The 25,629-nt window shown below is 58.1% G+C and overlaps 1 protein-coding gene across 2 annotated transcripts in view; it reads left to right on the top strand.

Moving 5' to 3' along the window:
- The first annotated feature begins 212 nt into the window (after nt 1-212).
- The window catches only part of FBLN1 (fibulin 1), an 80,813-nt gene continuing 55,396 nt past the window's right edge, over nt 213-25,629 (top strand). For both annotated transcript variants that reach the window (XM_044226470.1, XM_044226471.1), the window contains exons 1-4: nt 213-293; nt 17,667-17,772; nt 21,926-22,061; nt 24,106-24,277. In XM_044226470.1, the coding sequence (XP_044082405.1) occupies nt 224-293; nt 17,667-17,772; nt 21,926-22,061; nt 24,106-24,277 (484 nt within the window). In that variant the 5' untranslated portion in view covers nt 213-223. The remainder of the gene's footprint in view (nt 294-17,666; nt 17,773-21,925; nt 22,062-24,105; nt 24,278-25,629) is intronic.

The following is a 25,629-nucleotide window of genomic DNA, read 5'->3' as shown; positions in this document are numbered from 1 at the left end:
GTGCCCGGGCCCCAGGCCGGGGAGGGGGGCGGCCCGACCCGGGAGGGAGGGCACTGCGCGCCCCCGGCCCCGCCCCCGCCGCGCCCTCCTCCGGGGCGGGATAATTGAACGGCGCGGCCGGGGCCCTGCGTTGGCTGCGAGGCTCGGCCGGAGCGTGGAGCCCAGGAGCCGCGCCCCGCGCCCCGCGCCTTTGTCCGCCCGCCGCCCGCCGCCCGCCGGCCCCATGGAGAGCGCCGCGCCGAGGAGGGTCCCGCTGCTGCTGCTCGGCGGCCTCGCGCTGCTGGCGGCCCGAGGTAGGGGCGCCCCACGTCCAAGGCCCCAGCTCTGGTGGCTCCCGTCCCAGCCCGGCACGCCTCGGGAGGCCTGGAGCCGTAGTCGTAGCGGTCGTCGGGGCGCGGCGCCCCCGCCGCGGTTCCGGGGTCGTGTGCGCGGGCCCGGCCCTCCCCTCACCCCGCTCCTGGCTCTGGTCCTGACCGCCTCGATGACCTGGGGCACTTGGGTGAAAGAAGATATTTCCTCCTCCCTGACCTCTCCCCGCCCACCCCCACCCCGCCTCGTGCGGCCCCCCCAGTGCCCACCCACGCTCCCCCTGGGGCCAAGGCTGGGAGGCTAGCGGGGAAGGCCTGGCTGGAGGGTTGACTGAACCCCGGGTGCCCTGCTCTGTCCGGAGCGCCCGCTCTTCCCGCGGGCCCCACCTCTGCCCCTTGGTAGGGGCTGTTGTACCCAGCTTGTTGGTGAGAAGACGGAGACTGGGGACAGTGCTTTGCCACTCATGGGTTTCCGGGGGGGTGGACTGGAAAAATCAGAAAAGAAGGGAGCAGTCTGGAGACAGATTTTTAGGGAAATAGCCCTGTGTGGGGAAACCTCTGTCTGCCCTCCCAGAGTAGAGGGCCCCAAGGCAGAGACTCAACCAGGCTGCACACCCAGCTGGGGCTGGGGACAGGCCCCTTCCAGGCCCACCCACCCAGTGGCAGGGGGATGAGTCTCCGTTGGCAGCGCTCAGCCTAAGACTGAAGGCAGCGGGATGGCGCTTCTTTCTCCCTTAATTCTCAAGGCCTAACTCCTGGGTTGGGGGCTGGAGATGGGACAGGAAAACCCTTCGGCCCTGCAGATTAGAGCAGCAGGGGTGGCCTCTGACCTCTCCGCTGACCCATGACTCATCAGTCACTAGGCCTGCCAGCCCGAGGCTTTGTTCTTGCTGGGGCCAGTCCCAGAAGAGCCGCTGACCACCCTCAGAATCCTAGATGCTTAATCTCTGGTTTAGCTTAGTTTCTTTTCAACTCCCAGGTGATCACCCTCCTCCCTGGTCAGAAGGTCGCCAGGAGAGGTTGGGGGCAGAGGGCAGAGCTCTGCGGGTGCTTCTGGGCTTGCTCACTGGCTGCAGCAGATCCTGGAGCTCCGGCTCTGTCCTGGGTGCCTGCTGGGGCACTTTGTGGGGGAGATGGCGTGGGAGGCACAAGGGCCCAGGGGTTGGCGGCGAGAGCCATCCTGGTCCCGCCGGGGCTCATTGGAGACTTGTTGGAAGGATGGTGCTTGGGCAGGAGCTGGGAGGCAGAGGGTCGAAGGGCATTCATGGGAAGGTGACTGGTGGTTGGACTGAAAACCCTGGGGTGTGGGGGGGCTCTGACTGGAGGCCACACAAGACTCTTGTAGGAACTACAAAGGGCCCCAGGGGCTCCCTGTGTATTTTACAGATGGGGTAACTGAGGCAGGCCCAGAGAGAGGGCAGAGGCGAGCTCGGCCTGCTCCTTTTTCCACTGTGCTCTTCTGCCCGGGGTGTGAGAAGGTTCCCCTGCAGCCTGGCCGTGTCTGACTCTGAAGGGACACGGGGACTGGGCAGGCTGGAGGGGCGCACATCGTCTGTACACAGGAGGCCCTAACTTCAAGCGTATGTGATAAAGGAGATCTGTTCATCGCGTACCCGGTTGGCGTGGCCTTCCCTTCCTTTCGGGATGGTCCCTCTTTTGAGTTTCAGCACTGTGGTGTGGTTTGGGGGCAGGGAGCTGGAGCTCCCTGGTTTGCGTCTGCGGCTTGCCTGGGGTGACCTGGGCCCACCCTCCAGAGAGCTGGGGGTGGGGGGTGCGGGGCAGTACACCAGGGAAGGGAATTTAGAAGTGATGCTGGGAAAGGCCGTCCCGCCGTGGGCCCCGTTGCTAATCTGTGGCCGCTCTGTGGCCGCTCGCTTTGCCTGGTCATAGCAGTATGGGGGGCGCTGACCTTCCATGCTAGGGGACAGAGTCGAGCCCCTGTCTGTCCTATGTCTGTCCTGTTGAGCTTTACCGAGAGTGGGGTGGGAGGGAGTGGAGAGGAGGAGGGCAGTGGGGAAGGCCGACTGCTTTCTCCAAGACTTTCTTGGCCTCTAGCTCCAGCGGGCAGCGTTGCTGACTGATTACAGAGCAAGTCTCTGGGAGGGAGAACAAAGACGGGAGAGGGAGAGGGCTTGGCTTAGAAGCACGTGGCCTGCACCCCGCTGCTGGAACTTCCCCAGGCTGGTGGTGGGGGCCTGAGGGCCCCCCAGGCTAAGCCAGGGGAGGGGGCTGGTGGTGCCTGTTGGAGGGCTGGATGCACGAAGATGAGACGCAGGGTGCCCCCGGGTGGGGGACAGTGCCACGGCCCCTCCTGTGGGACCCACGACTCTAAGTGACCCCTTCTCCTGACTCTGCCTGAGGGGCTCCCCGCCCCCTGGCTCAGGGCCCCCTCTGCCACCCCTGCTGGACTGTGGAGTGTGGGGGTGGGAGAGAAGGGACAGCATGGCTCAGTCATCTGGGGCTCCCAGCTGGCTGCCATGAGCTTCTGTAGGACAGGAAACAACTTTGCCTGTATCCGCCTGGAAAAGCCCACAGGATGGGTTGGTGGTTTTCTCATTTGTAAAACGAAGATAGCAGAAACCGACTCCTTAACGTGCCTGGCGGTCGGGGGGCGTGGGGGAGAACATGGCACCGTGCCTGCCACGGTGGCTGGATTAGTGTGACCTATTATTTGTGTGACCCCCTCCCTAGGGTAAGACAGAGTCCTCTTCCCCACGAGTGCTCTGAAAGTCATCCCAGCTCCCCAGGAGCACCTCAGAACTGGCAGCGGTCCAGAACCCAAGCCGTGCTGGGGAAGGTCACACAGAAGGGGCTTCTGCGGTCTGGACAGCCTTGCAGATAAAGACTGACAAACATGGACGCTGGCCCGCACCGTCCCCTGCCGGGGCGCTTTATCCAATATAAGACTCTCCTTTGCAAAACATCACGTTATAACAATTTGATTCATAAAAGATTTTGCAGGGTCCCAGTGTCCTGGTGACGACCTCACGTGTGGCTGCCTAACCAAACGGGGACACCCATTCGGTCAGCTTCCCTGGGATCAGAGACCCGTTAGCCTGGAAGGAGCTCGTTGAGGAGGGGGTGTGCAGGGAGGCTGGTGGAGTCGAAGTCACAGCGGGCAGGGCAGGACAGAGGCGGGGTGCTGCCGACTGGAGCTCTCCCCCCCCCCCACCGGGGCTTCCTCCCTTGGCCTCAGGCTGGTCCTCACCAGGCTCCAAGTCAGGAGGGAGTTAGGAGTGGGTTGCTCCAGCTGCCTGCATGTTATCAGCAGGTGGGGCCGGCACTCAAAGGAGGAGAGGAGACTGGTTCCAGCTCCAGATGAGACCAATCCCGTCCTCTCCCTGCTTCTCCTTAAGTACGGAGTGAGAACACAGTCTGCTCTAGGAAATTTTAAAATTGACATATTTTGTATGTAGTTATTAATTTAACTCTCTCAACAATCCTATGACGAAGGTACTGTCCTTATTTTCATTGTACAGACGTCTAAATGAAGGCCCAGAGCAGTTAAGTAACTTGTCTAGGAAACACAGTGGTCTGTCGAGGGCCAGGACAGGCGACCCCAGATTCCTGACCACTTGGTTCTCTTGCCTTAAGCCTAATGAGGGGAAATAAAAACCATTTGGACAGCACTGAAACCCCTGTAGACAAATGCTGCGTGTGCAGGGGGTCCTGAGGAGGAGCAGGTGTTTTCCATCCATGGGGGACCACAGAAGCCATGAGGGGCTCGTGGCTGGCTTGGTGGGATTCCCCAAGGTGAAGACACCTGTCTTGTTTTCAGATCAGAGGACAAGCCTGTCCTTTGGAGGCAGGGGCTGTGGTGGTGGAGGGCTGTTGCCTCGGGTACCCAGGTCTGCTCTCAATCCTGCCTATCCCTTGGGTGTGGCCCAAGTCAGGGCCTCCTTGCTGCCTTCTGGGGGTGGGGCTCAGGACCCCTCCCCTGCTCGCAAGGAACCTACATTGGCTGCGCAGGGGGGAGGCCGTGCACCCAAAAACAGATGCCTCTGGCCACAGGACACTGGGTGAGGTCTAGAAATGTCCACAGGGTAGAAAGTCGCCCCTTTCCTGGCACCTTCATAAAGGAAAATGTTCTTGGCGGGTCCTGGGTTCCAGACACAACAGGGCGGGCCCGGCATCTGGAGAAGACGGCCCTGGAAATCGTTCAGGTCCTGTTCCCGCTTGATGTGCCCCTGGCCTTGCCAAGTGATCCTGCCAGAGGGCTGGGCTGACATGGCCAGCGCTGGGAGTGGGGACACTGGGTTCCTGCCATCCTGTTGCCGACTTCCTGGGGGTCCCGACTGCCAAGGGCCCCGGTTACTGCTCCTGACGGCCAGGACCCAGAGCCTTCTTTTCTCCATGTGGAGAGTCTGTGATGCATCCTGCATTGCTGGCTTCCAGCCACTCAGAGGGGACACCACACCAGAGGGTGGGGAGGGTCTGGCCCTCTGGGGTCCCTATAGCTCCCAGATGGTAGCAAGGATGTAAGAACCAAAGAACCAGCCTTGGGGTCCGATGGGTCCCCGGACAGGTTTTATGATGGGCACTTGAGGTGAATTTGGGAAGAAATGGTTTGTCTATCGGGACATGGAAACCACAGATCAGCCGGTCCACTCCTGGTATAGGTGGGGAAACTGAGGCCCAGAAGGAGGAAGTAGGTGATCTGTGGTGTCATTTGCCAGCTGTCTCTCGGGTGTGATTAGCAAACGTTTCCTGCGCCTCCCTTTCGAGCCTGGCCCGGCTCCCGAGGAGCTGTTCATCATGCTGCCGTCATCTGTCAGCGCGTCACCTGTTACGCCGCGAGCCCGAGGCCCCAGGACCCAGCACAGACGAGGACCGTGCCCTGTGGAGCTCGTGCGCCATGTGGGTCCCCTGTGGCCCCAGATCAAATGACTGCAAACTGAGCAGCTTAATACAACAGGTCTAGCCTCTCACTGTCCCGGGGGCCACAATGTCACGGTGTCGTGTGGGGCTTGGCTCTGGGGCAGGGTCTGTCCTCCCTCTCCCCGCTCCTGGGCTCGTGGCTGTCCCTGTCCCCACGTCGCTTTCTCTTCCTCTTGTGTCTCTTCTAAGGACACTCCTTGTGGGATTCGGGGCTCCCCCAGGTGACCCAGGAGGAGCTCACCTTGAGATCGACCCTAAATTCCAACTGCAAAGACCCTTAGTCCACCTAAGGCCACACTCTGGGGGCAGGACGTGGACGTGTCTTTTCAAGCCGCTGCACACACAGACGCCCTCGCTAGGGTGTATCGGCAGGAATCGGCGCCGCAGTGACCGTGACCTGCCGTGACGGGGACAGCAGACAGGGGCGCCTCTCAAGGGGGCGGAGGAGGGTGATGCCCCGCTGAGGTGTGAGTCGAGAGGAACCGTCTGTGGAAAAGACCTGAGAAGAGGTTTTGGACAAAAGGAGCAGCTGGCTCCAGGCACCGGGTGGGAGCGGGCATACTGGAGGGAAGGAGGGGAGTGTGTGCCTCTGGGGGGGGGGAGGGAGCTGCGGAGGATGGGAGGGCCTTAAAAATTAGGGTGCAGGGCGCCTGGGTGGCTCAGTGGGTTAAGCCGCTGCCTTCGGCTCAGGTCATGATCTCGGGGTCCTGGGATCGAGTCCCGCATCGGGCTCTCTGCTCAGCGGGGAGCCTGCTTCCTCCTCCTTCTCTCTCTACCTGCCTCTCTGCCTACTTGTAATCTCTCTGTCAAATAAATAAATAAAATCTTTAAAAAAAAAATTAGGGTGCAGACTTGTGGGTTTTATCCCGAGTGTACTGGGAAGCCGCTGGAGGATTTTAAGTGGAGGAATGACGTTATTTGACTCAGGTTTCTAGAAGTCACTCTGGACTGCTGCATGGTGAAGGGCCTATGGGGTGGTAAGAGTAGGCAGAGTGAGCCAGCGTGGAGCTTTCTGCGGGGTCCAGGGCCGAGTGGTAGTCGGGGGCCGCTGGGAAGTGGATAGATCTAGGGCGTCTGGGAACTTGAGTGGCCAGGACTTGCCCTGGGATGGGGGATAGAGGGCGAGGGAGAAGGCATAATTCAGGCTGACCCCACTGTTGTGGGGCGAGCAGCTGGGTGGAGGGTGATTGCTAATAACCGAGCCAGTCAAGGCTGAATGGAGTGGGGCCCCGGGGGGTGGTAGAAGAGTCCAGGTTCCTAGTGGACCCTGAAAGCGTCCTGCTAGGCATCGGTGGAGTCTGGGCTTGGAGGCACGATCAGGCTGCGGACAGAAATATGGCCGTCTCAGCCCATTGGATGAAGCTGCAGAAACGGGCAGGGGAGATGGAGAGGGGGATGGAGGGGCCGGGGGATTGAGCCCTCCCAGGCACTTTGAGGGGGGAGAAGCTCTGAGATAACGGGCCTGCTCGGGGGCTTCTCAGAACCCCTGGGACGTTGCCAGGACTGGTTTTGAGATGGGGGAGCCTGTGTGGTAGTGGTTGGTGGTCTGTTTGCTAATGGGGTGAGCTACTATCGTTCTTGAACCTGTTTTTCCTTTTGGATCATGTCACCTGCTGGAGTCAAATGTGCTATAAGTTTTGCTGCCTGCGTGTGCTCCTGATTTTGACATAAGGCTTCTCTCTGCGCCCCACGCCCGTTATTATCCCCACATCCACAAAGGACGGTGTGAAGACACCAAGGTTCAGAGAGGCCAAGTAATGTGCCTGTGGGCGCACAGCAGCTGAGCGGCTCCCCCGGGACGGGAACCTGGAAGCATGACTCTTGAACTGTGTTCTTTTTCTTTTCTTTCTTTCTTTTTTTTTTTTTTTTAAAGATCTTATTTATTTATGTGAGAGAGAGCACAAGCAGGAGCGAGGGAGAAGCAGGCTCTCCCGCCAAGCAAGAAGCCCGACACGGGGCTCGTTCCCAGGACTCTGGGATCGTGACCTGAGTTGAAGGCAGACGCCCACCCAACAGAGCCACCCGGGCGCCCCTCAGATCATGCTCTTCTGCAGGACACTACCGCGCCTCATTTATCTTTCTGACCGAAAAGTCTTGATTTTGCTAAGTTGGGCTTCGGGAGGAAGCCAGTGTCCTTTGGCATGTGGCGGGGGTATAGGTGAGCTTTGAGTCCGAGCCAGGCTCCAAGGCTTCCTCTGTGTTTGCTCTGTGCCCTGGGGCAGCTTGCTTAACTCTCCCTGATCCCGTTTCCTGGAGTCGTGAGGATCCCATAAGATCATTTGTCCACTGGCTCTTTCCCAGGAATTTATCGAGTGCCTGCTCTGACGCTGGCCGGGGCCAGGGTGCAGAGCTCGTCCCGGCCCCCAGGGTGCTAAGTACACACGCAGTTAATTATTTGTGCTTGGTGCCGGGAAGTTCAGGGTGCAAAGAGAACGTGTGTGCGCGCGTGGGTGTGTGTTGAGTGGTTAGGAAGACTTCTGGAGGAAAGGATCTTTGAATTGATGTGGGTGTGAATGAGCCAGTCCCAGGAAGGGTGTGGACCCAGGACCACCCAGCTGCAGCTTCCACAGGCCAGGTGCAGCGGACGCATGACAGGTGGCCTTGAGTTCAAAGGGAGACCGTGGGAGATGGGTCCCACAAGGTGGGATGATGTAGAGACGTCAGGAGGTAAGGCCGTCCCTCGTGTCCACTGGCCTTGGTCACAGGAGGTCACTGCCAGGAGGGAGCAATCTGGGAGGCGCTTGTCTCCATCTGAGATCTGCCTTCTGGCCCTTCATTCTTGTGGCCTCCGGCCTACTGGTTCCTTGCGCTAGACCCCTGTCTCGTGACAGGTGCTGGTGTGTGAGCATTGAAGCGGCTGTGGGTCTGTGGGAAACTGTGAGGGGAGACTCCAGCACACCCCGCTTCCTCCTGGGGAGGTCAGCTGCCCCTGAAGGGGGAGATGGCTCTGTCCTTATCCTAGACTTGCAAGGGATGTGGGGGTACTGTGCACCAGACCCCAGTGACGATGACCTGGTGTCTCCCTGGGCTATCCCCTTGGGGACAGGGTCCTATCTTTTCACCTCTGGATCCCTTGCCCCTAGATAGAACCTGCACATGCAAGTGTTATAACAGGAACCTTTTTTAAAAAATGATTTTATTTTTACGTAATCTCTACACCCAACCAAGAGCTTGAACTCACAACTGCGAGATCAAGAATCACGTGCTCTACTAACTGAGCCAGCCATAGAGGGGCTTTTTGAATATATAGGGGACTTAGGACAGCATGAGCACCATAGGGCGAGGGCTGCGGCCTGGGCTGGACTCCTGCTGGCTCCCCAGCTTCAGGAGGGGAGGGTCCCTGGCAGGGGTGGGCTGAATCTCGCAGTGTCCTATTTGGTCCCGATTTCCTGTGGGTGTCTCATTGCATTTCAGGCTTCCCGGGGATATGGGCCCTGGACACCCCAGAGGCCCCCTCCAACTCTCACCATAGCTTTAGCCAGTTGCTCTGGAGCTGATGAGGCACAAACTTGGCAGGGTGTCAAGTTCAGGGGACCCACGGGACACACTAGGACCCTGTTCACATTCTGAAACACCCGAGGCCCACTGCTTCTTTGAGCTTGTCCGAGAAAACCAAGAAGATTGACTTGTTGGCTAGTTCTGAGGACACACCTTCCCCTCCCTTCTTGTTTATGCCCAGAACTGGTCTATTTTTTATTTTGCCACATAAGAATATTAAAATAGAAAGCAGAGATCCAACCACTCCCCACCTCCTTTCTCACCATTTCCTATACACACAGGCTGTTTGGAAGGGCAGGTCTCAGAATGAGAGACAGCCTTTTAAGCGGGATCAGGCTGACTTGGGGGGAACCTCCTCTGGCCATTTCCTTTCTCACTCATTTCCTTGCAATCCAGCTGGAATTTTGTCAGAACATTGTCCATATATACGGTGGGGTTTGGCAAGCCGTTGCTGAACTCCAGGCCAACTTCTCCACCCACTTTACAGGTGAGGAGACTGAGTCCTGGCCTTGCTTCAGATGGAAGGACCCTCAGTGGTAGAGCTGTAAGCAGACCTGGGCCTCTGGAGCTCCAGCCCTGGGCCTACCCCACCACTACACGGTACACTGAGCAACTTGGCTTATTGCTTACCTGCTCATGGGCCATCAAGGCATTGCCCAGAACCCTTGGGAGGATGATAGGTGCCAGGCTAACATTCTGGAAGCTTCCACCCAAGGAGCAGTGCAGAGACCCTCTGACTGCCAGCTGGCATCTATAGTGCTGGAAAGAACATGTGCCTACATCTTTACCACTTGACGAGAATGGGTACTGCTGTAGACCGTGAGCCTTGGCGTGGTGCCAAACACATGGCATGCCTTTTGCATGGATCAGAACTACCACGACTCACAGTCTACACTGTAGTCTTTATAAACGCAGAACTCACCTGGAAGAAATTTCGTTTCAGCTGCTGTCTGGGGTGACATATGGTATCCGATGCCCGTGAACCAGGCTGTCTCTGTCCACCTGCTCACCAGTGACTTAGGACAGGGGTCTCTCTTTCCCGGAGGGAGGTGGTGGGGTGGCAGGCCCGTGGCGATGGGTCGTCTTGGGGCCCGTGTGATTCCCCTCCCCATGGTGGTGCAGCAACTTCCGTGACGATTCCATTTTGAAGAGTCTTTCTGCAGTCAGGCACCGATTTAAGCATTTTGCCTGAATTATCACATCGATCTTCCCAGCCCTCCCCAGTTACTACCCCATTTGACAGATGGAGAAAAGGAGGCTCAGTGAGGAGGAGGCGGGTCTCGGTCTGGGTGGTTTTAACCCACATGTCCGTCGTCCTCCTTGGAAGGTCGTGTCAAAGGCTAAAGAGGTCTGAAAGAGAGTTTATTCTTCGTTTATATTTAGTGTAATGCTTTGTGGATCCAGTTCACAGTCAGATTACGGGAACTGGAGATGAAAACTGTGCCCGATCAAAGCTTCTGCTCAGAAGGGAGGGAGGTGATCTGAGAGAGAAGACTGCAGACTACTTCTCTCTCTCTCTTTTTTTTTAAAGATTTTATTTATTTATTTGAGAGAGAGACAGTGAGAGAGCATGAGAGGCGAGAAGGTCAGAGGGAGAAGCAGACTCCTCATGGAGCTGGGAGCCCGATGCGGGACTCGATCCCGGGACTCCGGGACTGTGACCTGAGCCGAAGGCAGTTGCTCAACCAATTGAGCCACCCAGGCGCCCCCAGACCACTTCTCTCTTAAGGGCACCTACATCCCCACAGTGGGCATGGGGGGACATCCAGCGGGGGGTCCCCTGACGTAGTGTCATTGATACCGGCATCGCTCCCAGGAGTGAGGGGTGGAAGCGGTGCTGGCCTCGTTGGCTCCAGGTTGCCAAAGGCTGTGCAGATGTGCTGGGGCCTCTGTGTGGGAGTTCTGTGAATTGATGTCCTGCCAGAAGGGCTGCTGGCCAGTGGGAGTGCCAGTGCTGGGTTGATCTGTCAATCGCGGTGAAATCCTTGGTGGTACCAGTGAGCGGGGGTTTCCGGGGGGAGGTGTCACCCTGTCTTCTTGCTCCCCACCCCTGGCCCAGCTGTATGTCCTGTGTCTTAGAGGACAATGCTGAATTCTTATCGTGTGTGGCTGGGGAAGCGATTCCAGACGCACCGCCTCCCGGCAACCTCCTGAGAGCCTGCCCTGGGCTCTTCCTTGGGCTTGGGAGTGGCTGCGGCCGGTTCCTTCACATTTTACCTGTTCCCGTTTGAGGTCACCTAGTTTGATTATGTAACCGCTATAGTCCCCACCAGACTGCCCCGGGGGGTGTCCCGAAGTAGTTTACCAAGTCAACCCTCCCTGCGGTCTGCACGTTCGCACATTAGAACAACGATGATTGAGAACAGCGGGTGAGGGCATCGGCAGAACATCGAGGTCCTTTCTGAACGAAGGGCGGTACGAGACGGCAGGCGAGCACTCAGTTTTATTTATTTAAATTTGTTTTACTTATTTAAAGTATCTATTTATTTGATGGAGAGAGAGACACAGAGAGGGAACACAGGGAAGGGGAATGGCAGAGGGACAAGCGGGCTTCCTGCTGAGCAGGGAGTCCGATGCGGGACTCGATCCCAGGACCCCGGATCATAACCTGAGCTGAAGGCAGACGCTTAATGGCCGAGCCACCCAAGTGTCCTGTAAACACTCGATTTTTTTAAAATGTATTTTCTTTATTTTGGTAAAATATGCATAACATAAAATTAGCCATTTTAACCATTTTTAAGTGCAATGTTCAGGGGCATTACATACATTGCCATGGCTGTGCAGCCACCATCCTTGTCCATCTCTAGAACGTTTTCATCTCCCGAAACTGAAGCTCAGTGCCCAGGGAACGGCCCCCATCTCCCCCTCTTGCAGCCCCCGGTGCCCACCGTCTACTTTCCGTCTCTGACTGTGGCTCCTCTAGGAACCTCGTAAGTGAAATCACACAGGGTTTATCCTTTGGAGACTGGCTTATTTCACTGAGCATGACGTCTTCAACAACAACATTTTTTTAAAAAAGATTTTATTTATTTATTTGAGAGAGAGAGCATGAGTGGGGCAGGGAGGGGACAGAGGGAGAGGGAGAGGCAGACTCCTCACTGAGTACGGAGCCTGACATGGGGCTGGATCCCAGGACCCCGGGATCATGACCTGAGCCCAGGGCAGACGTGTGACTGACTGAGACACCCAGGCGTCTCAACAACAAACATTTTAAGTGAAGCATTTAGTTCACTATTACATGCTCAGCTTTTAAACCATTGTGGGGAAGTTCAAGTTAATTTAACTTAATTTAACCCAAGGGCGCATGCATAGCTGTTATTCTACGGGAATGGGGGAGGGTGAAGAATAGTCCAGAAAGTCGTGCTGGTTTTGGTAGAGCAGCCCGTTGGGGTCTCCAGCCTCTGAACACTGTAGGCAGTGGTTTTCATTCTTTCTGTCCAGGCTACAGCAAACGTTCGTAGCGAGCACCTCTCCCTGGGTCAGCACCAGGGACACGGTATGGGCGCTGGCCCGGGGGTCCCTATCTAGCCCTCTTTCCCTGGGTCACCGTGCCTCCTTTCTGACTTAAGGTGATATTCGTCACCAGAGTAAAGCTTGTTCACTCTGATGGGGACAAGTGTGAAAACAGCAAAGACTGCTCTGTGTCCCTCTCGAATTGGCAAGGGTCTTGGAAGAGCTGTGTCCAGGGCTGGGAGTGGCCTCGACAGCCTGGTCCCGCCCCATGGAAAGGAAACACTTGGGAAGTGGCCAGGAGGCTTTTTCTGTTTCAGAACACAAGTTAGTTCCAGATCTTTTCTTGGACGGGGCGCTCCCCTGTCTGCTGGAGACCGACCTGCTACAGAGGACATCTCCGCTGACATCTTGAGCCAGGACTCCAGAGAATCCTGCAGGGTGTTCCCCTCTCTCCACAAGACCCCTCCTGTCCCTGCAGCTCTGATGGGTGGGGGACAGCTGTCTCTAAGGCCAAGAAAATGGCAGTTCTGGAATCTCAGATCTCGGCGCCAGCATGGTCCCGGCTCCTGCGGAAACTCTAAGCAGCCCCACTCTTCAGGGTGGTTGGCTCCGATCACGTGTTGCTCCTTGGGGTCATTCCTTCCCCGTGAAGAGGCGTGTTTGCAGTAAACCCCACACTCCAAGGACAGCCTTGCCTTCAGGCTCTGGTTAAGACGCCTGTCGCCGATCTGTCCCGTTCAACTGGCACTGAGCCTCCCTGATGGTGTGGGGCATGGGTGCATGCTTCAGGGTCACCGAGAGGAGAAGGATACCATCCCTGCCCCAGAGGAGTTTTGAATTCCCCAGGAGGCAGACTAGAGCAGCCTAGGAGTCTGTCAGAACCAAGCCTGATGCCTGATTCTGCTGCTCCCTGGCCCCTCTGGCTGTGTGACCTTGGGCTCCTCACTTAACCTCTCTGAGCTGGAATTTTCTTATGTGCGTGATGGGGAACATCATGAGCCGGCCTCTCTGGGTTCTTGTGAGAACGAGTAAGTGCTGGGTAAGCCTGGGACGGAGGGGGCCCTCAGTGAGGAGCACTCCCTTCCTGAGCGATGACAGTGATGCTGGCGAGGCCTGGTGCTGCGGGGCATCCCGACAGAACTGGGTAGTGTCTGGAGGTGAGCGGGTGACAGGGCTGGCCAGAGAAGGACCAGAGCCTGGAGGGCCCGGAGCCCAGGCCAAGGAGCAGTGGGATGAGAGGTTGGCAGGAAAGCGTCAGGGACTTTGAGTGACAGCTGCGCAGAGCTGGCCGCCCACTGGTTTCGGGAGGGCAAGGCACGGTCCCGGTGGGATGGAGGACACCCTAGCATTTATGTTCACATACTGTGTGGCGACTTCACTCCATTTGGCTGCTTCCCTTCATAATTACTTTTGAAGTCCAGGTTCCAGATGTGCAGCCACTGATGTGACAGCTTGGCGGCAAGATACTTAAGGCATTCGGTTGCAGGACGGTGGCCAGTAGGGATGGAGTGGGAACGGGAGTAGGAGGACCCCCAGCTGCCTTCTGGGCACCAGACGGCCACAAGAACCCTCTGGTTTGGGCCAAGCCCTGTTTCCTAGACTGGGACCCAGATCCGAGGCATAGACGCTTCAGGAACTTACCCCTGGATGGTGAGTTGCGGACCGGGAGGCCAGAGGTTCAAACCCAGGTCTGCCTGACACCGATCCCGCACTCCCCGTGCGCTCTCTGGAGGAACACGGGGAACACAGGGGCCGGCGTTCTCCCTCGGGTCCCTCCGACTGGCAGCTGGGACTCTCCGCTCATCCCCCCGTCTGTGCCTCCGCCTTGACCAGAAGCCCACGAGCTTCGGCCCGACAGCCCAGCTCCAGCGGGCCGCCCGTCGGCCACAGGTGCTGGCTCTAAACCCGTCCCCGGCCACCGTGCTCCAGCGGCGGGGTGGGCAGCGCCGTGTGAGCCGGGAAGCCTCTGGGGCGGCTGCCGCTCTGTGTCTGGGGGTCTCGAGAAGGTTTGCCCTGTGATCCAGCCCCTCTGCTCCGGCTGACCCGGCCGAAGCAGACACTCGGGGCTTTCGGAGTGACAGTGTGTGGATAGAGATGTTCCCCCCAGAGCTGTTCCTCCCTTGAGTGTAGAATACAGGAAGTGGCCAAGGGGCCAAGAGAGGGGGAAGGGGTCGGAAAAGACGCCTCTTCTACTCGACAGTGTGACGCATGCGCCCTGCTTGGTGACGTCAACAGGAGGGTCGGGGTGGAGGGAGAAACAGATGGTGAGTGGAAGAGGTTCCCGCGTGTCAGGAACGTTTGTTCCAGTGAGGACAGTGATGCCCCGGTCTGTTCCCCACACATCAGCCTCGTCACCATCTGGCCCGGCCGTGGTCCCCGGGGGGCTCTCCATCGCCCATCTGATGGGCCGTGCGGGGACTTCCTGTGGCTCCCAGGGGGCTGCGTGCGGGTCCCACCCGGCCCCGCCCCCAGAGGCCTCTGCTTTGCAGGAGTTCCAGCTCTGTGGCTGCTTGGAGCATTCCAGGGACATTCCAGAATTTCTGGACGGAGCAAAGGACTTACCGTGCTATTGTCCTGCTGAGAACAAGGTTCAGAGGGCTCAGGTTCCCCGGCGAGAATCCTTTCCAGATGTTTCCACAGCTCAGGGTACAGAGTGCTCACCCCACTGAGCGGGCCGTGGGAGCCTGAGCTTCCCCATGCTTGTCTTTCTCAGGGATGAAGGGAGGCTTTGGGGGTGCTGCTCATCCCTGGGGGGCTTCTGCACACCAGCCCAGGGCCATGGTTCGCCATTTCTCACAGGCCACGCATGGCATGCAAAGCCCCTTTGTTCCTTTAACACATAATCAAGCACTGTTTGCCGGGAGCTCCCTGTGTGCTCAGAACTTGAAGCCACCTCCCTCGGGTGCTCAGCTGGTTGGGCGACTGCCTTCGGCGCATCTCATGATCCTGGAGACCCCGGACTGCGTCCTGCATTGGGGTCCGGCTCAGCGAGAGTCAGCTTCTCCCTCCGACCCTCCCTCCTCTCATGCTCTCTCTCTCTCTTATTCTCTCAAACAAATAAATAAAATCTTAAACAAGAACTTTAGAAGCTATATCCACCTGCTCAGCCACTCTGCGAAGGTCCTCCAAGCCCCATTTTACCATCGGGGAAGCTGTGGCCCAGAGAGGTGAGGCAGCCTGCCCAGGGTCAGGGAGCATAAGGAGCTGGGGCCAGGGTTAGAGCCGTGAGCCCGGAGCTCAGGCTCTTTCTGCTCAGCTCTGGAGCGGCTACCGGCCAGCCTTGTGCCGAGGGCGTAATGACAGGAGACAGGCCCAGCTCGCAGATGTTTGTGGGTGGGAGGGCGAGGCTGTGGGATCACTGGAAGAGGGCGCTGTGCTCCACGTACAGGCTGTGGTGTGCGAGCAGAGGGGCCCCGGCCAGGCTGGTGGGCCGGCAGGCCGCAGGAGTGAGGGTGCCCCGTCGGGGGGTGCGGGGCGGGCCGGCCCTGGAGACCGCAGAGGCTGTGAGAAGGCCGAGGGGTGAGACGGCAGGCAGAAGGGGGGCGGGCCCAGCTGGAGCCAGGGTGGATGGGAGCTGGGCTTGGCGGCGTGGGGGAGATCAGCCTGCCGGCGGGGTCACACTCCTCCCGGGGTGGACTACAGGTCATATTTTATCTCCAACAGATAAAGTCCCCGGTTTCATGAGTGCTTGTCTTAAATTCAGGGCAAGAATGAAGGAATGTGTCAGTGGGCATGTGAGTGGGACCATCGACGCTGTCCCCAGCGCTCTGTGGGAGTGTCCCTGCTGTGCCGCAGGGAGGCCCGTGACCCCAGGCAGCTTTGTCCAGGCCCCGACCCCAGGCGACTCTCCCATGTTCACAGATGGCGTTGTCGGGGGTTGAGGAGGGGGGACAGCTGAGTGGGGGAGGGCCCAAGTAGCCAGGGGCAGCAGACCGGGTGGTCTGTCACTCTCCACCCCGTGCACGTGAGAACGGGCTGGGGTACCTCCCTCATTGTGGGGAGCAGCTCAGATCCCTGGGAGTCCGGGGAAGCGGTGGCCCTGACTTGGTTCCAGGCGATGCCACCCCTCTTCCTTCTGGCCATGTGGAAAGGGCAGCTGCGTGCCGACTGCCCCAGGGTCTTTCCGGAGACGGTCACTCTCGGTGGGCAGTGAGCATGGCATTCAAGGGCAGCGTGTCCCACCCCCGGTCTGACCACAGATGTACTTGGGGCAGTTGGGAGCAGGTTGGCAGGGGGACGTTTCAGGAAGTCATAGCCTCGTGTTAAGCTCAAGAGAGAGAGCCTCCCTTCTGGGGCCGCCTCTAGGGCCCGGCTTTGGAAGAATAATGAGCCCAGACAAAACACCCAAGGCCGACGGTGCCAAGAAATTCAGCCAGGCCCCGCAGGATTTACCCCAATGGGGGCCGGGAAGCCATCATCAGTAAGAAAACGTGGCGTCTCTTGAAGCCCAGGCTCGCTCGTGCCGTCACAGCGCGGCCTCCCACCCAGGCTGTGGGTAGTGCTCTGGCCACAGGAGTCTCCTGGGCAGAGGGCACCTCTGTGCCCGGCTGCTCCTCCCTTGGGGCACACCGAGGCCGTCTCCTTCCCCTGTGGTGTGGGGCTTATCGGGACAGTAGCTGGGGAGAGGCTGAGAGCCTGGCTCGGGACTGGAGGGCCGTCGTCCAGCTGTGAGGGCCTGCGTGGCCAGCTGCTTGACCCACGGGAGTCCTTCTGCTGTCCCTTCTGTGGGCGAGGACACAGTCTGGGGCAGAAGAGGGGCAAGAGCTGCCGGCCGCTGTATGGGGAGGACTGGCGCCTTGCTAGCAAGGGGCGTAGGGAAAGTAAAGGACAGAACACAGCTGTGGCTCCCAGAAGCTGGTCTGGAAACGTTGGCTCCTTCCTTGTCACCCGAGGGACTTGTGGCTGTGAGGTCTCCATTCCCACTCTGTCCCCCGAGTCTTTGCTTCTGCTGCGCCTCGTCCCCAAGTGGCCTGGTGGCTCTCTCCTTGGCGGGGAGCCTTCCTGGGTTGCCACTGCCTGGTGTCAGCCTTGCTGGGAACCTCCGGGCCTCCCCCATTTCTGGTCCTCTAATAGTCAGGTTGGGGGTGCCCGGACCCCCTCACCACTGGGCTGGACGGCGGCTGGTTCAGGTCTCTGTCAGCCATTCCTGCCGTTGTTGTTCTCCTGACCCATCTGGGCTTTCTTCATCCGAGTTTCTGGCGCTTGGCTGGAGCAGGTAGCCAGCCCGGGGAGGGGAGCATGGGTCCCCGGGGCTGAGCTGCGGCCCCATCAGATCTGGATCTGGAAGATAGTTGTTCAAGTGTCAGGCCCTTCTAGGAAGGAGCGGCCGTGTGTTCCAGCCCGGGATCCAGTGGGTTTTCCATTCACGTTTGTGGAGTGACTCACGGACGTGTGCAGGCCTGTTCGGACTGGACTAGCCTGTAGTGGGGGCCCAGGGAAGCAGGAGGGGGGCTGCATGTCCGAGGGGACCTCCGTTGGGCCAGGGCAGAGTCGCCCCCTGACCAGGCACGCTGCTCTCTCACCACACAGGGGCCGCGGACACCCTCATGGAGGCTTGCTGTGCGGACGGACACCGCATGGCCACGCAGCACAGGGACTGCTCGCTGCCCTATACCTCGGAATCCAAGGAATGCAGGTACGTGTGCCGACAGCCCCTTTCTACAAGAATGGTGTTCCTTTAGCGGAATGCAGCGGTAGGAGGGGGACAGCGTGAGCCAAAATCCCTGGCAGAGCCTGGCACAGAGGCCCACACCGGCCCCGGCCGTGGCAGACCGGGTGGGTCCCTCCTTGCCCCCTTCCTCTGCACTCTCACATCCCTGTATGGCACTGGACTCCCTCTTCCTGGACCGCCCTGGGATGCCTGGGGCATCTCTCCCCTTCCCCGGGCTGCAGAGCAGAGAGACCTGGCTTTGCTGTTCTCTCTGCTGCCGTCGGGCTCTGCGGCCAAGCCAGGCGCCTCGTTACAAAAGGGGGTCTGTTGTGGGGTCGGATGCGATCACGTGACTGGTGAGTGAAAGTGTGGACAGCCTTCAGACCCCAAAAACACAAACGAGCCAATCTGGAGCAGAGAGGTCCCCCAGACGGGCTCATGGATACGCTGTTCCTCTTCCCTTAAATGGACCCAAGCTCCCACAGAATTTTGGGAGGAGATAAGCTTAGAGTGAAGGATGCAGATCTGTAACGTTGACCATCACCATGAAAGTAATAGTAGCAAGCCTGTGGGAAGCTCGTCGCCTGCGCCATGCCTTGTGGCACGTGACCTCATTCAACCCTGTTATTAATCCCTGTTCCCAGATGACGAGCCGGAGCTCCCCCCCAGGTATAGCTGGTAGGTGACAGCATTAGGACGTGAACCCAGACCTGCTCCCCTGGGGAGCAAATGTCAGGGAGGCGACATTCCGTCCTGGGGCAGCCCCCACTCTCCTGTGCCTCCCATCCCGGTCTAAGCCGAGCCCCACTGGGGCTGGGGGCAGCTGGGCTAAGAGCTGTCATGGAAAGAATGTGTAGGGCAGGCTCGTTCGCCTCATCCCAGACTTTCGCATTTTTGTTGGCAGCGAGCATCGTGTGCAGCCTGCCAGCGCGGCTGGACGATGTAAATCTCGGTTTAGGAAATTCTTGAAAAGTCCAGAGCCTTGTGGACCAAACAAAGGAAGAGGAAACAGGACACTTGGCTGTTGGGATTTGCGGGGCATCTGAGCAGCGAGAGCTGGGAGTTTGGCTCCTGAGCGCAACCCAGGGCTGGAAACCGCAGAGGGGCCGGGGCCGAGTGTTCTGTCCACAGCCTGTGCCCACGAGAAGCAGCCTGGCCCGGCAGCTTGGATGGGTTGGGGCTGGATTTCCGGCCGTGTGACCTGAGCCAGCTCAGGGCCCCGGCTTCCCCACGTGGAAAAGGAGGATTATGACAACATCCCTTCAGGGTTGGGACAGTGACACAGGAGAGGGAAAAAGCCGGCACCACAAAGCCAGACGGGCCCCAGGAGGCTAGTTGGCTCGTCCTGGGGAATTCACGGGCCGGGCTACATGTGGGTCTCAGGCCTCCTGGTGAAGAGGGAGCCATCGACTTGAACTGGCTCTAGCCGTGTCACTGTCTACGCCCCTCCAGACCCCTGCATAGTTTCCCCTTTGCTCAGCGAACATTAGGGATTGAACCGCACATAGTCTGCAGAAGTCAGAGGCCGAGCGTGGGCTGTTGGCTCAAAGTGGGGCATCACTCAAGGTGGGATGGGACAACACAGCAGACGAGCCCTCCTGGGGGCAGTCAGCTCCACTGGGTGGGGAGGGAGCGACCCCAGAGGACCACGGGAGGGGCTGAGCCCCCTCTGCAGACATGGGCTCTAGCCCGGGGCATTCAGCTTCCGCCGGAGCCTCTAACACGAGACACATTTGGGGGCGTCAGGGAACAGCAGCTCTGAGGCCCCCCCACGCACATATCACCTGCATCCAACCCGAACCAAGGGCCCACATTTCTTAGTATCTGAATTTAAATTTGCCCAAGACCTCAGGCCCCTTTGAGCGCCAGGCATGTTCTCGATGAGACAGGGATGAATCATTGGGCAAAAGCTCTTCTACAGGGTACAGAAGATAGAACAGTAAGTGAACTGCAGGGCTTGTGAGAAGGGGCTCCGTGTTGTGGGAAGGGAGAACGAGGACGAGAGGCCGGGTCCGTGCGGTCCTAGCAGGGGCGGGAGCGCGTCCTTCCTTGCTCAGCTGAATCATGCGTCACCGTACGGATAGACCTCGTTCTACTTGGCTGTTCCTCGGTGGGCACGGCATGGGGTTGCTTCTCTCTTCTGGCTGCTGTGATTGATGCTGCCGTGAACGTGTGTGAGCAAGGACCTCCTTGTGAAAGACCCTAGAGGACCCGCACCCAAGGACACACATACACACCACTGGATGCAATAAGCAAGAGGATTTTATTCGGGCATCTCGGACTCCCAGGGGCACTTGACCATGAAATCCGCGAGGGATTTCTCAGTGTCTGAGAACCCTGATCTGTTTCGGGAGTGACTTAATATAGAGTCTTACAGTCCGTTACAGCAGAGCCCGCGCTTTTCTAGCCAGTAATTTTAAAGCATTACAGCAAGGTCTGCACGCAGGCAGCCAATCCTTTAAGACAAACCATACATTTTGGCCAGTCACCGTTCAGGTGGTGTACAGTAGAGTGTATGTGTTGAATTGCACTTCTCCGGCCCTCGGTATGAGAAAACGACCCCTATCTGTTATTTGTTTCAAGGCCCTGATGCTGGCCAGCTGCAAGGCTTAGATAATAGGACGCGAGCTGTTGTCCTTTATCCTAACCCTGGGCCTGGAGAGGGGGTGGAGGTTTTCCAAGCAGCCTTCCAGGTGGAGTATTATTTGATTACATAGCGGGGGTTTAAGCAATTTTTCCATTTTTTTTAGCAAAGCATTATTATACAGAAGCCAGAAACAGCTGGGTTAAACACAGAATTTTGCTTTTTACGTTTTTCCTTTGTTATCCTGTTGTGCTGCTTGCTAACTCTCTTATTTATGGTCAGCTGGCCACAGTTCCTTAGTTAGCAAAAGCTGGTTATAAGAAGAACGTGTTAAAACATATAGGCTGTACTATAGTTCTGACCTGGGGTTCTTCACTTGAGCCTCCGCCTTCAGTTCTTCCGGGTGCATACCGGCCAGTGGGATCGCTGGACCATTTGCTCGTTGTGTATTTAATTTTTCAAGGAGCTACCTGAAAAGGATGCTACAGCATCCGTGACTCCCACCAGCAGTGCCTAGCCCTTCCAGTCCCCGCTGCCATCACTAACACTGTTTTTGGCCCAGCCAACCTCCTTGAATGCATGGACAGATGCACCCCTGTCTGGTTGCTGTTCTGTCCAATCTGGCGGAATACCTATCATCTGTAAGTTCACCGAAAGCACAAGCGAAATGTGTAGGATCACAAGCATAGACAGATCTTTCCAGGTGGTTCCGGAAGCAATGGGAAGCCCGGTGCAGAGCTCCAGCCCTGCAGCGTGGAGGTGGGGGGATGGTGGGGTGGGGGCCCAACACCGCTCTGCTTTCAGTCTTTCTAATTGTACACTTCGGGAGCACCTTCCGTCTGCCGGCCATGGTGTGTGTGCATGTAGCGTGCACACGTGTGCCCGCGAGTCTGTGTGTAAGTGTGGGCGACTGCCTACGGGCATCTGTGAATGTATGAACGTGGGAATGCGTGTGTATGTGCAAGTGTGTGGGGGTTGGTGAGTGGGTGGAGTGTATGTGCAAACACACGCGACCGCATGTGTGACGTGAGAGCACGGTGCGTGCGTGTGTGAGTGCATGTGTGCAGGCGAGTATGTGTAAAGTGACTGTGGGCGAGCGTGTGTGAGTGTGTAAGTGTGTGCGTGCATGTGTGCGCGTGCGAGTGTGTGTAGGAGAGTCAGTGTGTGCGAGTGAGTGTGTATGCGTGCCGGTGTGAATGTGTGTGTGCAAGTGGGTGGTGGGTGGAGTGAGTGTGGGCATGTGAGTGCATGTGTGCACATGTGACTACGTGTGTGTGGGAATGGGGGTGGGCGAGTGGATGGAGTGAATTTGTGTGTGCACATGCGAGTGTGTGTGTGGGTTGGTGAGTGGGTAGCGTGTGTGTGTGCAAGTGCATGTGTGTGCACGTGCGTGTGTGGGGGAGAGTAGGTTGGGAAGGAGAGGCACCCAGCGAGGCCGAGCTCCCATCTCTGGGGGACTACAGCGCCTCCCCCCAACCCCGCAGGGCCCTCCCCCACCAGGGCCCCACCCTCCCAGGGCCCTGTGCTCAGCGCCCCGCCCCACCCCCCACGCAGGATGGTCCAGGAGCAGTGCTGTCACAGCCAGCTGGAGGAGCTGCACTGTGCCACGGGCATCAACCTGGCCAACGAGCAGGACAGCTGCGCCACGCCACACGGCGACAACGCCAGCCTCGAGGCTACATTCGTGAAGGTGCGACTCGCCCGCCAGCCGCCCTGTCCCCTGCTGGAGGCCTGGGTGCTCTCCTGCCTCAGCCCCTGCCCAGGCCTCCTCTGAGCAGCAGGGAGGGAGGAGGGCGCTTCTTGGATACCCCGCCCCCCTGCAGTTTAATCAGGAAACCCTGGATGACCTGGAGGAGACAGGGACGAAGGGACCCAGGCTGGCCCTGTGGACATCCAGTCGCCGGGCTTTTGGCCAGAATGCAGAGATCAGAGCAGAGGTGACCCAGGCTCTGGGGCCTTCAGAACCCTCTTCACTATTCAAGGCAGGTGTCCCTACCCTGTCTGCCAGGAGCAGGAGGCCCTGGAGCTTTCCTGCCCACCAGGGCGAGGTCCATGTGGCCCGGAGCTCACAAGGGTCCTGCACGGGGGCTCTGAGAACACATGACCTCCCAAACTGTCCTAGAAGAAAAGACAGAGATTCAGAGAGGCCCCCACTCCAGAGTGGCCTGGCGGGATGCTTCCAGGACCTGCAGGGGAGGGGTCTGGCGAGGCAGCGCTGGGTCCATCGGGCCCAGGGGGAGGTGAGTGCCGAGTGAGTGATGCCATGCAGCCTGGGTCTGCGAGGGTCCCTCGGGGCCTCTGTCCCTGGGGCGTCTGCACCTTCCCATGCGAGAGGAGTTCCTGACCGCTTTCTGGGCCTGAAACCACAAATTAACGAGGCTGTCCCTCCCTCATTACCCCCTGCGAGAGAAAAACAAGCCCGACTGGAAGGAGCTCAGGCCGTTAAGCTGGGCAGCTGGGTTCCTGTCCGAGCTGCGTTTCCAGGAAGAAAGTTTTCCCATTCTCTGCTAGGAGGGCCAGGCAGCGATTTCAAGGAGCACGAATTGGAATGGAGTCTGAATTCTGGGGTGGGGGGGTATGGGTTCCTTTCTGGGGATTCTCTCTTCACACCAATTAGGGCAGAGGGAGGTTCCCCATGGAGGAGTTGGGGAGTCCAAAGCCCTATCGCCCACCCTCAGCCTTCCTGGGCCTTCACAGGAGGAGGTTTCTGGCGTGCGGGAGCTGGGTGGGGCGAGGGCGGGGAGGCCTGGTCATGGAGACCCCCCAAAGCCAGGAGCCTGGGCGATAGCGACTGCCTTCCCGGGCAGGGCTGGGGCTCTGCAGACGCCGACTGCCCGTGTCCCCAGACGAGAGAGAAAGGGAGGTATGGAAAAGACACGGAACATTCTAGCAGGAGTAGGACAGGCCACTTTGGCCGATGGGTAATCAGTGTTTCCAGGAAGGATTACTCGTGTCCTGGAAGGCAGAGGAGGTAACTGGTGCCCTCCCCCCCCTTTTTCTGGCACGGGGGTTGTAGAACCAGCGGGATGGAAGACCCCCCAGCCCGCAGAGAAACTGAGGCAAAGCCACACCACCTGACCCCTGCTTTGGGCCTTTTGGAAAGTTCTGTGCTTTTCTTAGGATAGTAAGGACTGAAATAGGGCTCTTCCTGTATCAGCCTGAGTGCCATCCCCAGGATTCAGGTGTCACTTTCGGGAACACCGGGGTCCAGGTGACAGGCGGTAACTCTGTCCCTCGCTTGATGACCTGTCTCGAGGTCCTCGTGCTTTTTAAATGCACGATGTGCTTCTGCTGCCCAAACCCCCTGCACTCGTGAGGGAAGAGACAAGGGCTTGTTCATTTTTCTGGGCTTGGTAGAGAAATCGTAGACCACACACAAGGAGGCGACACTCGGGGAGCTCTTGTGTGACCCTCAGAGCGCCCCTGTCATAGCTAATTCCTCCTGGAGGTATTTGAGTGGGGTGGGGCAGGGATGTTGATGGGGACAGTCTGGTGCAGGGGAGTACGTGTTGGGCGCAAACCCCTTTAAGGTTCCTTTCAAACCCGGGACCTGTTTGGGGGACAGCACGCCTCGGGCTTAGCATGCTTGAGCTGCTTACGGCCAACCTTTAGAAGAGAGAGTAAGTCCCATGTGTCGTTGCTGTGTGGGCGGCGTGGCTATGGGATCAGAGAGGCTTGGGGGCGCCCCAGTGCTGGGTGGCTTCTCCACCCTGACTCTCCACTCCTGTTCGCAGAGGTGCTGCCACTGCTGCCTGCTGGGGAGGGCGGCCCAGGCCGCGGGCCAGAGCTGCGAATACACCCTCATGGTCGGCTACCAGTGTGGGCTGGTGTTCCGGGCATGCTGTGTCAAGGGCCAGGAGACGGCAGACTTTGCTCCCGGTGACATCGGGGACATCCAAGAAGCAGGTAATTCCCCCACCCCCCTTTTTTGCCTTCTGGCCAGGGCATTAGTCAGTGCTAGCCAAAGAAACCAAACCAATAGGATGCGGAGAAAAGAGATTTATTTTAAGGAATTGGCTCCCTCGATCGTGGGGGCCAGCAATTCTGAAGTCTGCGGGTTGAGCCAGCAGGCCAGAGAATGGGGGGAGAACTGATGTTGCAGTTTGAGTCCAAAGGCCGTCTGCTGGCAGAATTCCTCCTCGCTGGGGGGGGGGGGCTGCGCTGATGGCCTTCACCCGATTAGGCAAGGCCCACCCCCATTTCAGCGGGCCATTGGTTTTACTCCAAGTCTGTTGATTCAAATGTTAATCTCATCTAAAATAAGGTCAGGAGTGCCTGGGTGGCTCAGCTGATTGGGCGACTGCCTTGGGCACAGGTCATGATCCCGGAGTCCCAGGATCAAGTTCCTCATTAGGCTCTCTGATCAGCAGGGAGTCTGCTTCTCCGTCTGACCCTCCCCACTCTCATGCTCTCTCTCTCATTCTCTCTCTCAAATAAATAAATAAAATCTGTAAAAAAAAAAAAAAAGTAATATATGGTCACAGCAAATACAGACTGGTGTTTGATCCTATCTCTGGGTACTGTGACCCCAGCAAGTGGACACATGAAATTACAGGGAGTGGGGCACACGTGTGTGCCTTAACTCAGCACAGACTGATTCTAGGTGTCAGATCAGTTTCGAGTTCGTTACTACTCTGAGAGAGCCCTGCCCTGGGGGGAGACTGAAGGCTTGGGAGCTGGAACCTGAGAAATCTGGGTTCATGTCTCTGTCCTAACATGTATTTTAAATAATCAGATGTACCAGACCTCTGTTCCCTCAACTGTGAAATGGGTATAATCATAGTCCTGCTTTGTAAGGTTTCTGGAGGATTGTATGGGAGAATGAGTATAGAGTGTTTGGGCAACTCCATGAATGCTGGCCATCGCGATTCTTCCTTGTCCCTCCAACAGCCCTGGGCAGCATGGTGGCTGACCTTCCTCAAGGTCACATGGCCAACACACAGGGGAGGGAGAACGCTGGCCTTCTACCCTTCAGCCCCTTTTTCTCTCCATCTGGCTCCAATGATGTGGTGACAAGAGACAGGGAGGGGTACCTTATTAATAAGTGGTTGTATTCTTTCAACTAATAGATATGTATTCAGCAAACAGGCAAGTGACCCCAAGGACAGCATCAAGGGAGCTTGAGTGGGTCAAGGGCAGGAAGGCCCTAGGAAGGAGGAGTTCACAGAACCGTGCTCCCTAAGTCACGCTGCCCATCACCCTGGCTTCATGACCCCGGTGGCTTCGTGGTCCTGGGGCAAGCAGACCTGCCTCCCTCT

Source organism: Neovison vison, chromosome 12 (genome assembly GCF_020171115.1).
Source record: "Neovison vison isolate M4711 chromosome 12, ASM_NN_V1, whole genome shotgun sequence".
In the NCBI taxonomy this organism is placed as follows: Eukaryota; Metazoa; Chordata; class Mammalia; order Carnivora; family Mustelidae; genus Neogale; species Neogale vison.
This window is presented reverse-complemented; position numbering and strand designations above follow the sequence as displayed.